General features: G+C 35.6%; 2 protein-coding genes across 3 annotated transcripts; one reads left to right on the forward strand and one right to left on the reverse strand.

Moving 5' to 3' along the window:
- Positions 1-3,186: 3,186 nt before the first annotated feature.
- On the forward strand, positions 3,187-7,175 carry LOC127744388 (pentatricopeptide repeat-containing protein At1g08610-like). 2 transcript variants are annotated; one of them, XR_008005375.1, is made up of 3 exons: positions 3,187-3,328; positions 3,849-5,844; positions 6,789-7,175. XR_008005375.1 is itself a non-coding variant. In XM_052256580.1 (2 exons), exon 2 carries the CDS (start codon positions 3,986-3,988, stop codon positions 5,765-5,767), a length of 1,782 nt encoding a protein of 593 aa, XP_052112540.1. In that variant the 5' UTR covers positions 3,187-3,328; positions 3,849-3,985; the 3' UTR covers positions 5,768-6,099. The 2 variants fall into 2 exon arrangements, 1 of the variants encoding a protein (XP_052112540.1); XM_052256580.1 differs by lacking the exon at positions 6,789-7,175 and having other exon boundaries at positions 3,849-6,099.
- Positions 7,176-7,665: 490 nt separating this feature from the next.
- Positions 7,666-9,839, reverse strand: LOC107465846 (pentatricopeptide repeat-containing protein At3g04760, chloroplastic). Its single transcript, XM_016084818.3, has one exon. It carries the CDS (start codon positions 9,702-9,704, stop codon positions 7,929-7,931), a length of 1,776 nt encoding a protein of 591 aa, XP_015940304.1. The 5' UTR covers positions 9,705-9,839; the 3' UTR covers positions 7,666-7,928.
- Between the last annotated feature and the right edge of the window lie 4,161 nt (positions 9,840-14,000).

Genomic DNA, 14,000 nt, shown 5'->3' on the forward strand with positions numbered 1-14,000 from the left:
CTGCCAACTTGTGGCTCATCAGTTCGGGATCTATGCCTGGCATGTCGGCAGCTTTCCATGCGAAGAGATCAACATTATCTCGTAGGAACCATATTAGTGATTCCTTTGTATCTCCTTTCAGGATCGTGCCAATATTAGTTATCTTATCCGAGGTGTCTCTGATCTAAACTTTCTCTACTTCACCCTCGGGCTGTGGACGGAATTCTTCTTGCTTCTGAACTCCACCAAGTTCGATTGTGTGGAACTCTCCTCCTTCGCCTCTGAGGTTTAGACTTTCGTTATAACAGCGACGCGCCATCTTTTGATCTGCTTTTATTGTAGCTATCCCTTCTGCAGTTGAGAATTTCATACATAGATGTGGAGTTGAAACTATTGCGCTGAGTTGGTTTAACGTTGTCCGACCTATTAAGGCGTTGTAGGCTGAGCTTACGTCGACCACGATGTAGTCTATCTTGAGTGTTCTGGATTGGTTCCCCTTTCCGAAGGTTGTATGTAGCGATACGTATCCCAGTGGTTGTACTGGCTATCCCCAAGTCCGAACAGGCTGTTTGGGTATGCTCTTAGCTCTTTTTCTTCTAAGCCGAGCTTGTCGAAGGCAGTTTTGAATAAGATATCGGCAGAGCTTCCTTGGTCAATTAATGTACGGTGGAGGTTGGTGTTTGCCAGTATGATAGTGATGACCATGGGGTCGTCGTGTCCTGAGATGATTCCGGATGCGTCTTCTTTGGTAAACGTGATTGCTGGGATGTCTGGCGCCTCCTTCTTTCCTTCGACATGGTATACTTCTTTGAGGTGTCGCTTGCGAGATGATTTGGAGATTCTTCCTCCCGCAAATCCGCCGTGTATCACGTGGACGTGTCTCTCCGGTGTGCGAGGTGATCGCTCAGACCGTCCGACATCTTCATCCATTCTTCTTTTTCTTGGCTCTTCGTCCCGGTTGGCCAAAAACCGATCTAGTTTTCCTTCTCTTACTAATTTTTCTATGACATTTTTCAAGCCGAAGCATTCGTTGGTAGAATGTCCTCAGACTCGATGATACTCACAGTATTCGTTCCGATTTCCTCCTCCTCTTTTGCCTTTGAGTGGCCGAGCTGGGGGTATTTTTTCTGTATGGCAGACTTCTTTGTAAACATCTACCAAGGATACCCTAAGAGGAGTGTAGTTATGATATTTTTTTATTTTCTCCCCGGAGTGATCTACCTTTTTTTTGGATTCTTTATCTTTATCTCGGTAGGTGGAACCGAACCTCGAGGCTTCCCCAAGTCGAGAATTCTCCTCCATGTTGATGTACTTCTGTGCCCGTTCTTGTACTTCATCCAGGGATGCAGGGTACTTCTTTGATATAGATTGGCTAAACGGTTCTTCTCGTAGGCCATTTATAAGGCCCATAATGGAAGCCTGTTGGTAGACTTTGTATGTCCATGCATATTTTGTTGAATCTTTCCATGTAGTTACGAAGGCTCTCCTGATCTCCTTGCTTGATTCCTAGTAGGCTGGGTGCGTGTTTAGCCTTATCCTTTTGTATGGAAAATCTGGCCAGGAACTTTTTGGCCAGGTCGTCGAAGCTCGAGATGGATTTTAGAGGTAGGCTGTCGAACCATCTAATGGCTATCTTGGTAAGAGTTGTTGGAAAGGCTTTGCAGCGAACTGCATCTGAGGCGTCAGTGAGGTACATTCTACTTTTGAAATTGCTGAGATGATGGTTGAGGTCTGAAGTGCCGTCATACAGAGTCATATCCGGAAGTTTGAAGTCCTTTGGGATTTTGGTCTTCATAATTTCCCTGGTGAATGGATCTTGATCCTTGCGAGAGCTATCCTCTGGAGTGGATCGAGTAGCTTTAGTTTTGAGATCGGCTTCGAGTTTTAGAAGTTTATCTTCTAATTCTCGGCGTCGCCTTATCTCCCGATGCAGATCCTCTTCTTTTTCGCGTTGATGTTGGGCTTCTTTCTCGAGTTGCTTTAATCGATCTTGAAACGCCTCTATCACTCCTGAGTTTGATGAATTTTTGTCCCTGTTGGGCTCCGGAGTATCTTTGAGTGTAACATCCGCGTTCTTGTGCGGCGTTCTATCTTCCAAACCTGAATTGTGGTCGTTGTCATGGTCGTCCGCCATGGTGATGGGATGACTTCCAGGTTCCCCGGCAACGGCACCAAGGTTCCGAGGGTTACCTGAAACTGTAGGTCGATCTCGGTCGAGATCTTCTGTGTTGGTCGGAGCCGACGTATCCGGCAGGTGTACAGCGGCCGGAACTGGTGTGTCCGACTCGTGGAACTGAGAGTGCTGCTGATCCTTTATCACCGAAGGGTGGGGGGTACCTGCAAGGGACTCCGATGCTTAAGTTAGCAATGGGTATTAAGCAGGTATTGAGTAGAATTAGAGTATGAGTTATACTTGGGTGCTCTAGTATATTTATAATGGTGAGATGTGACCTTCTTTGGATAAGATAAGTTAGTTATCTTATCTTATCTTATCTTTTGTCGAGGTCAGCTTATCTTCCATGGAACTGCCCTTATCTCTATAGGCTTGGGCTACCTTTGGATCGGGGTCGTATTCCTTGAGTTGGGCCTTTCTTTGGGCTTTCCTGTCGATTTGACCGAGTTCTTTACGAAGAAGTCGGTCCGCTTGACCTAAAGAGGTCGGTCGCTTTGCTACTGAACATCCCGACTCAGACATCTCGACCCATGGTATGAACAATTTCTATTAATTTTCTAAGGTGAGGTAAAAATACCTTGTTTATTAATCGTTGATATGTGGCTCAAGCATTTTTCAATCCAAAAGGCATTACTACGTACCAATAGTTAGCTTTTGGAGTGATGAAATAGGTCTTCTCTTAGTTATGTTTGTACATCAAAATTTTGTTGTAACCCAAGTATGCATCCATAAAGGACAGGTATCTGTATCCTGAAGCTGAGTTTACCAAGGCATCAATGCCGATAAGAGGGTATGGATCTTTGGGACAAGCTTTATTGAAGTCGATATAATCAACACATATTCTCTATTTTCCGTTGTGTTTCTATTGGGTTTTTTGTCCTGTTTTTAAGTTATTTGAGAATATTTTTGTTGATAATAAAATTCAAATGCATGCCAACAACAAAATTATTCAAGGACATTTTTGGTAGTTTTTTTAAGCATAAATAATAAAATATTATTGACCAAAAAAAGAAAATAAAAAACGTTAAACCTCTCTAAAATCATGTCTACACACCGCAACTGCAACTATCAGAAAGCAAAAGTGCCGCCCTAGTTTTGTGTGTATTCATTTCCATTTTCCAACCCTAACCAAGCGCTCTTCTTGCTCTCTCTGTTTCACATCAAAATCTCACAGTGGTAACACTTTCCTCTCATAATTTTATTATATTTGTTTCGCTTCTTATCATTCTTTCTTTCTTATCATTTTTTCTCCATTTATGCATGCGCTTTTTGTTTTTTCTTTCCATGAAACAATTTAGTCACAATTTTTTAATCTTGAGGTAATTTCTGCTAATATAGTAACCTGGAATATTTGGTTGTATATGAAGAATTTATCAACAAAGCACTGTTGTTGTTATTACTACTTTATATTGAATAGAAATAATTGTTATAAGGATCGATGGTAACAATGAGATAAAATATAAATTTTCATAATTAATGGCAGTGAAATGCTAGGATAAGTTTTTTTTAATACTGTGTAAAGCTGTTATAATTTTAAATATATATGAATGTGTCTCTGTAGGTAGTTCATAATTTGACTGTGTTGGTACTTCATAGGTTGTCTACAACTTTTCAATTTTATATATTGTTAACAAAGTTCTTGCCTTCTTGGGGTCAAATCTTAACATTTACCCCTTTTTTCTTTCTTCTAAATCAGGTGGAAGAGAGTAAAAGATCAATGTGGGTCGACCACAATTGTTTTTTTCTGCACCTGATGTTACTGTGTGCTTATTGGCCTTGATTGAGCTAGAAGCTACAGAGATCTGTGAGTACATTGAAGTTAGCTGAACCAACATGGGATATGTAATTACTCTGCGAAACAATATTTTTACATCCCAATTTTTGCTTGGTATGCGTGAGTGCATCAGACAAGATGGCTGTAATTCAAGTTCCACCTTTTCTTTTAATTGTTCTTCGCCGAAGAAATCTCCATCCATACTCAGAATTTGTTATTTCAAGTACTTTGTTGCAACAAAAAATTGTTCACTTCGAAAAGGATTGCCATGTAGAAGCTTTCAAGAACGGGGAAGTGTTTTGCTTGATAGAGTCAATGAAGTTGACCATGAAGATTGGGCCTTTGAAGGTTATTCTGTCGGTGAAGGTAATAATAATGAATTCACAGAACTAGTGGATTTAAACAAGTCTATAGACTCCCCATCTTTGTCCCCAGATGGACCATTTGTTGGCAATAATGAAAAAACAAATAATATGATACTCCAGAATCTTTGCAGCCGCGGAAAGTTAACGCTTGCAGCAAAGTTGATTGATATTATGTCACGTAAAGGCCAAATACCTCATTTCCCTTGTTGTACAAATTTGATTCGTGGCTTTATCAGAATCGGTCTAGTCGGAAAAGCTTGTAGAATAATGAACATAATGGTCATGTCTGGTGGTGTTCCTGACACAATTACATTCAACATGGTAATTGGTGGCCTGTGTAAAATAGGTCGTCTGAGATCTGCAATTGCTATGGTTGAAGATATGAGCATGAGTGGCTGCTCCCCAGATGCAATTACATACAATACAATAATTCGCTGCATATTTGATAATGGCAAAGATGCCAATCAGGCGATTAGCTTCTGGAAGGAACAATTGAGGAAAGGGTGCCCTCCTTATCTGGTTACCTACACAGTTCTTATCGATCTGGTGTGCAGATACTGTGGCACTGCTCGTGCACTCGAAGTACTTGAAGATATAGCAATGGAAGGATGCTATCCAGATATCATTACATACAATTGTCTCACAAATCTTACTTCTAAACAAGGGAAGTATGAGGATACAGTTTTCATTTTGAATAATCTTCTAACCCACGGGATGGAGCCAAACTATGTGACATACAATACTCTTCTTCATTCTCTTAGTAACCATGGGTACTGGGATGAAGTTGATGAGATTCTGAAGATTATGAGTGAGACTACTGGTCCACCCACAGTTGTCACCTACAATATTATGCTCAATGGTTTATGTAAATCTGGACTTCTGGATCGTGCAATAAGCATCTACATTAATATGGTTTCAGAAAACTGTTCACCAGACATTATAACTTACAATACTCTTCTACGCGCTGTGTGTAAAGAGGGCTTTATCGATGAGGGCATTGAGTTACTTCACTTATTGGCAGGCACTACTTCTCCGGGGCTGGTAAGCTATAATATAGTGATTGATGGGGTGACAAAAATGGGATATATGGACTCAGCAAAAGAATTGTATGGTGAAATGACAAAAAAGGGAATAACTCCTGATGAAATTACGCATAGTTGTATGACTTGGGGATTTTGTCGATTGCAACAACTTGAGGAAGCTGTACAGGTATTAAAGCTGATGACTAAGAAAGAACAAAATATTAAAGATGGTGCTTACAGATATGTGATCCTTGGATTATGTAAACAGAGGAAGGTTGATGTTGCAATTCAGGCCCTGGATTTGATGGTAAGAAACCAATACCAGCCAGATGCGAGGATATATTATACTTTGATTAAAGCTCTTGCTGATGAGGGTATGGTAGAAGAGGCTAACAATTTGCACCAGCAGTTGGTCAGATGGAATCTTCTGAAAAAGGAAACCATGTTCAGTTAATTGACATGTGCGCATAAGGAATGGCCGAATTCTAATGCTTCTACAAGCCATGTACAGTTTGCACATTCCTGTTGCAGGTGATTTTTAGTCCTCTTTCTTTGTGACATTTGGAGTCTCCTGTGTTTGGAATTGTGTCATGCTTCCAAGGAACATTGTACTTGGGGAATGGGCAAAAAGACCTCCCCCAATCAGATGAGGTCTTTTAGTGATGGCTGTTCAATCTAACATGTTCGTTGACTTCATAAATTTGAGCTTCCAGTTTATGCTTTTTCTTATCATGGTGTAACTGTGTTTCTATCTATTCTAACAAAAAAACAAGATATTGGTCTTTTTGTGATGGCTGTTCAATCTAACACGTTTGTTGACTCCATAAATTTGAGCTTCTGGTACATGCTTTTTTATCATGGTATAACTATGTTTTTATCTATTCTAACATAAAAACAAGATATTGGTACCATGGCTAAATTGCATTTCCTCCCCCACCACCACTTATAGTTTAGAATGTTCCTCTACGTCTATGATGTAGATAGTCAATTACAATTACCAAAGTAGGTTCAAGCAGTATAATCAACTACTGATGCTTGCATCAGGTTAAACTGCCTACGCTACATCCAAAACTCTTGGGTGCAGTCCATCCCCACCCTTCATAATTCGAGATGCATTACACTAGGTTGCCCCTTTTCTTTTAATCAAAAGTTACAATTACTGCTGCTTACCTTGCTAAAATTATAATTTTCTGTTGAGTATTTTGATAATAGAAGAATGAAATGCTCCGAAATGTGTACAAATACAAAGCGTTCCAAAAAATGTAGTTGCACTTTGCTATAAGAATATCCATTTAAGTATGAAGGTTCTTTTTCATGATTTTAATCTTGTCTTGTGGTGTTATTCGAACATTTAGTTCAGTCCAGTTTCTAAGTTTTACATTGAAATTGCTCGCTCTCTCCCCTCTCTGGTGTAATGTACATCTTTCATGCCTAAGGCTTGCTAATAAGACTGCTGCGTAATTTGTCAATGGCAGGAAAACTTGTTTGGGAAGTTTTGACAGTTACTCATCTGGGAACTGCAAGGTCCAAGAGCATTGTGGCCAATGGTCATTACAGTTGCACCATGAAATCATTTTAGTTGTTGAAGTTGGCACAAGCTTGTGCTGCTTCTCTTTTAGTCTTCCTGTTTTCAGTTTTGCAGAATTTTGTTGATGACTTGTGTGCAGTATTTAGATAGCATATTCAGGATGAAGTGAACAGCATAGTGTAATCCTTTTTAATGGTTTTGGTAGTTTTAGGTTTTTCTCTGTTGGCCAAATATACTATCTATCTATCTATCTATCAATCAGCATTTCTTACCACATAATTTGGATTAAAGTCAGTTATTTATTTTGCCACAAACATACTTTTTGTTCGGTTGAGACACGTGTCTATAGGGGGCATGATTCTCCTGTGCTGAATTTTATATAAAGAGTATTTATAATTCCAATTGGCTATCTGCTAGTGTCGCATGCACGCTTTTCATCTTAGTAGATAGTTGCACCTATATGTTCGCATGCAAGAGTTGTGGCTATTGATTCAATGGTGTTGTGATTCACCAATCCTAATACAATATGTACGTTGAAAATTTTACTCAAGGTTGTAGTTTAATCACTCATTTTTTTCATTAGAATAATGTGATTTTTACCCTTAAAATCTACTAATCCTGATAAGTACCTCATGACGAAGGAAAATACTGACATAGCAAGTGGCTCAACTTCTATTATTGATCTTATAAAAAAGCAAGTGCATTATCAACTTAACAATCATCCTAGTCAGACTGAAACAGTTTAATAACTCAGCACAAAATCGTTATCTTAATAAATGCGGAAACTTAAATTATATGTTTCTTAGATGAAGTAACTAATGATACTCACATCAAAGCATAGATTTTCCGACAGCTAATTTCTGTGTTAATCAATATAATTTGAGTACAAAATTTATACATTTTCGGGCATCAGGATTCAAATATGACAGCATCCTGATCAGGAGTAAAGGGATTCAAATATGACAGCATCCTGATCAGGAGTAAAGCATACCTTTCCTAAAAACTTCAAGAAGAAAGCTGCAAATCAGCAATGAATACATTAAACTTGAGCTGAAGAAAAATCATTTTCATTCCCCATAGCTTAGGTTTAATCTGATAAAGTAAGCTCTTTGTACACATCAAGCATGGGAAAGGTTTTGTACAAGCGTTTGAATGAATACTCAGAAATTGCATCTATACTAACAAGGGTATTAGCTAGCTCCATAGCATCATTTCGCCATCCAGCGAAACCAATACCCTCAATCAACAATGTGTAGGTAGTTTCATTTGGTTGACACCCTTTATCAACCATGGTGGTAAGCACCTCAATTGCATCAGTGACTCTCTGAACTTTGCACAAACCAAGAAGAACAATGTTGTAACTCACAACAGTAGGCTTACAATTGCTACTTTCCATGTCCACCAACAATCCAATGGCCTCATCCACCATTCCATCCCTGCACAAGCAAGATATGAGGGAATTGTATGTGATCCCATCTGGGTCAATGTCGTTGCTTAGCATCTCCAGAATCATCCCCAATGCTCGGATTTTGTCGCCACTACTCCACAGGGCACAGAACATTGTGTTGTAAGAACTTGCATTAGGAGGACACCCCACTTCAGCAAGCTTCTCAAAGATGTTCAAAGCCTCATCAGCTTTTCCATTCTTGCACAGAGTCGCCAATATCGAATTGTAGCTGATGATATCCGGCAAGCAGCCATCAGACATCATGGCATCCAAGAACTCTATAGCCAAATCCACTCTTCCTTCTTTGCAGAAGGCCGAAATCAATGGATCATAGCTATAAGCATCAGGGGTTAACCCCTTTTCCCTCATAACCTTCAAAACATCCATAGCCTCCTCGGTTCTACCTTCGCGACAGAGATAGCTAATCAAGGTGCTGTAAGTCACAACATTAGGCTCACAACCCTTCACAAACATATCAGCCATCAACCTCTGTCCACTCTCCCATTTTCCTTTACTCAGAAGACCCCTCAGCAAAAGATTGTATGAGATCACATCTGGGGAACAACCCTTAGTACTTATACTCGTAACAAACTCGAAGGCGCGATCAACCAATCCTTCTTTACACATTCCCCTGACAATTGCATTGTACGTGTACATGTCAGGTTGAAGTCCTCTTGACAACATCTCATCCAAAAGCTTCATTGCCTCATCAATGCCGCCATCAATAATAGTCGCTTCGATCAAGATTGTGTATGTAATCACAGTTGGCTTACAATTATCCTTCAACAGCTGATCCATAACCTTGAGAGCCAAATCAAGCTTCCCTCTACCACAAAGATTCCCAATGAGTATGTTATAGGTAACAACATCCGGTGCGAAACCTCTCTTTTTCATTCTATCAAGCACTTTGTTTGCTTCATCAGTTTTATCAGCTTTGCACAACCCACTAATCACTGCATTGTAAGCAAACACATCAGGGTCACCATGCTTCTCTAGAATCTCCATCACCTTTATTGCTTTCTCAATCTTCTTGGCATTGAACAAACCCTTGATGAGCTTTGTGCATAGAATAACGTCTGGCTTATAACCTTTGCTCACCATGTGCTGAAGGAAATAGAGTGATTCATTGTACTTCCCTGCTTTGCAAGATCTGTTGAGGGCTTTCATGAGATGGGTATCCTTAAAATCATAATTTTGAGCAAGTTTTGATGGCCTTGTCTCAAAATAAGACACCTTATAGAAAACATGTTGTCTTTTGTTGCTGTTATTGTTCCTTGGATTGTTGTTACCACCTTCATTGACAAGTGATTTTGTGCAAGTGACAACAGTGTTGGAGTTTGAGTACTGCAAATTGTGCTTATGATGGGTTCTCAATGGGAGGGTATGTGGCAGAAACTCACTTGAAACTGTTGTCATGGATGATGATAGTGAAGACGGTGTTGTTTCAAGTTGCAACAAATTGTTTTGGTATTCATGGACAAAAAGTAACGACTGAAGAACTTGTTGCAGTGTTTGTGGATAATTTGTTTTTGGATAAGGTGTTGCATGTTGCTAGGAACAGATTTTTGGCACCGTGGGAATCTAGCACAAATGAATGGAACCGTATGATGCACGAATACAGATATTTGGAAATGACATAGGACATATGAATATGTGAATTTAAAATTTTGTTATTTAGGCTGTGTTAACAGAGACCGAAATATTATAAAATATTTTTTTGATAAATTATAATAATATTTTAATATTTTATTGATATTAAAATATAAATTAATTTTTTAATTATTTTTAATATATTTTTAATTATGTAAAATATTTAAAAAAAATTTTGTTTTAATAATTAATAATATATACTATTTTTAAATTTATTTTAAAAATATATGTTAAAAATAAAATTTGACAAATTGACACGTAATGATATTTAAGTGTGTCAAAATATATTTAAAAATAAATTATTTTTATTAAAACATGATAAAATACAAAAAATATATATATTAAATAAATATCAATAAATATCATGTTTAAAATGTATCTGTATATTATCAACACGATAAATTAAAGAAGTGTCTCTTCTTCATAGATGAAGGCATTGTGTTTCTATTCTTATTATAAAAAAATTTCCAACAAAATTTACTTTATCCTATATTCCTGTGATCTTATGACCATAAACCAGCCAAATCTTCCACCTATCCACCTCTTGTTTGTTTTTATTTAATTGTAATAATTGCCGTCGAAGCTGATTGGTTGGTTTTGATTGCACTTCCCAATTCTCATCCATAAATATTAGGGTCTTTAAAATAAATGGGCAAATTAGATATAAATCTTTCCAGAGTTGTAAAATAAATAAATAAATAAATAAATATAAAATAACAAATATAAATAAAATATTTTGATATTAATATTTATTAATATTATTATTTTAATATAATAGAGATTATATTGCAACTAATTATGTTTATTAATTATGTTGCAACATACAAAGAAAAAAAAAAGGAATGTTTGTTATGTATGGTTGTTGTGTGAAATTTCAAAAGCTCTATTTTTATTTATACACATACTAAATTCCTATTTTCAACTTTCGTTAATTTGAAAATTTGAACCTTTTTTTTTCTTGAAAAAATGAGCTACCTAAATATTAATGGGTATTCACATTCATCCTTATCATAACACTCTTTTTTAGACGTTCATTTAGGATTATGTCTCATTAAAATTTTACAAAAAAATTTAATGAAAAAAATTTTAGTGAAGAAAAAAGAGTACAATATTATTTGAGAGTTGTCTCATTAAAAATCTTGTCAAGAAAAGTCCAATAGAAAGAAAAACCAGACCAAGAAAAAAAGAATACAGTCTCCCACTCTTGTTGACATTATTTAATATCTCAAAATTGACACATCCCAATCTGATGTACCAATCTTTTAAAGGAGGATTTGGGATGTGATTTTCTAAATAAATCTACCAGATTATCACTTGAGCAGATTTATTGGACATTAATTGTTCCTTGATTTTGAAGATCATAAGTAAAGAAGAATTTAGAAGAAATATGTTTTATTCTATCACCTTTGATGTATTCACCCTTAAGTTGAGCAAAGCATGTTGTATTATCTTCAAATAAAATAGTTGGAGTGATTTTATCGTCAATCAGTCCACATGATGACAAAATATATTGGATTAAACTCTTGAGCAAAAAACACTCGCAATTTGCTTCATGTATCGCTAGTATTTCAGCATGATTAGAGGATGTTGCTGATATCGTCTGTTTTGTGGACCTCATGATATAGCTATATCACCATATGTGAATAGATATCCTATTTGAGATCTTCCTTTGTGTGGATCAGACAAGCATCCTGCATCTGCATTGCCAACTAATTGTGACTTAGATTGATATGGATAAAATAGTCTCATATCAACTATTCCATAAAAATATCGAAAGATTTATTTGATTCTATTACAATGTCTTCTGGTTGGAGATGAACTATACCTTGCTAGTAAATTCATTACAAATGATATATCAGGTCGTATATTATTAGTAAGATACATTAGTGCTCTAATGGCACTGAGATATGGTACTTTAGGACCAATGATATCTTCATTTTCTTCTTTAGAACATAATTGATCATTTTTTACATCCAAAGACCTTACGATCATTGGTATAATTAATGAATGTGACTTATCCATATAAAATCTCTTCAAGATCTTTTTCGTGTATGTTGTTTGATGCATAAAAATCTCATTTTTTGTATGGTCGATCTGCAGGTTGAGACAAAATTTAGTCTTTTCAAGATCTTTCATCTCAAACTCTTCTTTAGAGCTTTTATAATTGTTAAAATCTCTTTAGGGGTTCAAATGATATTTAAATTATTAACGTACATAACAATTATAATGAATCAAGATGCAGATTTTTTTTTATGAAAATACATGGGCAGATGTCATCATTCTTGAATCCGTTTTTAGCCAGATACTCAATAAGACGATTATACCACATTCATCCAGATTGCTTTAAACCATATAAAGATATTTGTAATTTAACTAAGTATAACCCCTGCAAATATTCATTAGAAGATTTAAATATCTTTAATCCTTCAAGAATTTTTATATAGATATCATGATCTAATGATCCATATAAATATGTTGTAACTACATCCGTTAGATGCATATGTAGTTTATGGTATGCGGATAAACTGATCAAAGTATAAAATGACATGTTCCAAGCAGAGGTTGGGAGATTTATTCTCATAAGTAAGGGTCTAGCAATCAATTGGAGTCGTTTAATAAGTGATTCTGCTAGTCCATTTTGTGTATGAACATGAGATACTGAATGTTCAATAGTGATACCATTGGCCATATAATAAGCATCAAAAGCTTGAGAGGTAAATTCACCAACATTATCAATACAAATTATTTTGATTGGATTTTCTCAAAACTATACTTTTAATTGAATAATTTGAGCAAGTAATCTCGCAAATGCCAAATTGCGAGAAGACAATAAGCACACATGTGACCATCTCCAAGATGCATCTAATAGGACCATAAAATATCTAAAAGATCCACATGGTGGATGAATAGGTCCACATATATCGCCTTGAATCCTTTTTTAAGAATTCATGAGACTCAAATCCAATCTTTACTAGTGATGGCCTTAAATTTAGTTTTTCTTGAGAACATGCAGAATAAAATTTATTAGATTTAAGAATTTTCTGGTTCTTTAGTGAATGACTGTGGGAGTTTTCAATAATTCTCTGCATCATGGTTGTTCAAGAATGTCCCAATTAATCATACCAAATTATGAATTCATTTGGGATAGTAAACTTTTGGTTTACAATGGCATGTGACTCAATTGCATTGATTTTAGTATAATATAATCCATAAGAAAGTGAGGATAACTTTTCTATCATAACTTTTTTATTTAAATCATGAGTTGTGATACATAAGTACTTATGATTTTCATCATTTATTTTTCAATATGATATCCACTTCGGCGAATATATTTAAAACTCAATAAGTTCCTTAAAGATTAGTAGATAATAGTGCATTATTTATTATAAATTTTGTTCCTCCGAAAATTAAAATTATACCACTTTCAGAGCCTTCTATCATATTGCCTGAACCAATAATAATATTAACATAAATTCTAAATTTTATGCCATTATACATAATTACATATTTACCACTGCATTAGTTATACATAATAACTTTACTATTCTCTCACTTTTTGCATTAGATAATTGTTTATTTTCATAATAACTAAAATATTTATTTGTCAGTTCAAATGTGTGTTTACACAGAAAAACCTTCTAAATCATGATGTCAATTAACCTAATACCTAATTAGGTTTGCACTCTTCAAGAATGGACGAAATGAAATCTAAAAAGTTATTTGCTTATTCTAAACTAAAATGAGATATTTTATTATTTAATTTGTATTTATGTGAAAAAAATGTATACATTTTACAGTATAATGTTTAAAATAGAATAACGGTTGAACGATTATTGTGTTGAATTTTTTTAAAGATTAAAATTTTCTAAAATGTAATTCTGTTATTAAAGTGAATGAATGAGTGAACTATCATAAATATAAGTTCCTTTTGAGAATTTGCCCTTTTTTTTTATTTTTTCTATTGTAGTGTTGTTTTTTTTAAAGATTACCAGGTCATGCCCACGGAAAAGCGTGGGTTGAGTAATTATTTTTTAAAATATTTTATATTTATATTTTAAATAA

Source organism: Arachis duranensis, unplaced genomic scaffold (assembly GCF_000817695.3).
Source record: "Arachis duranensis cultivar V14167 unplaced genomic scaffold, aradu.V14167.gnm2.J7QH unplaced_Scaffold_343483, whole genome shotgun sequence".
NCBI classification, from domain to species: domain Eukaryota; kingdom Viridiplantae; phylum Streptophyta; class Magnoliopsida; order Fabales; family Fabaceae; genus Arachis; species Arachis duranensis.

Bases quoted from the DNA above. Each gene is read 5' to 3' on its own strand.
- LOC127744388 (XM_052256580.1), top strand. From the start codon at position 3,986: ATGGGATATGTAATTACTCTGCGAAACAATATTTTTACATCCCAATTT.
- LOC107465846 (XM_016084818.3), bottom strand. From the start codon at position 9,704: ATGACAACAGTTTCAAGTGAGTTTCTGCCACATACCCTCCCATTGAGA.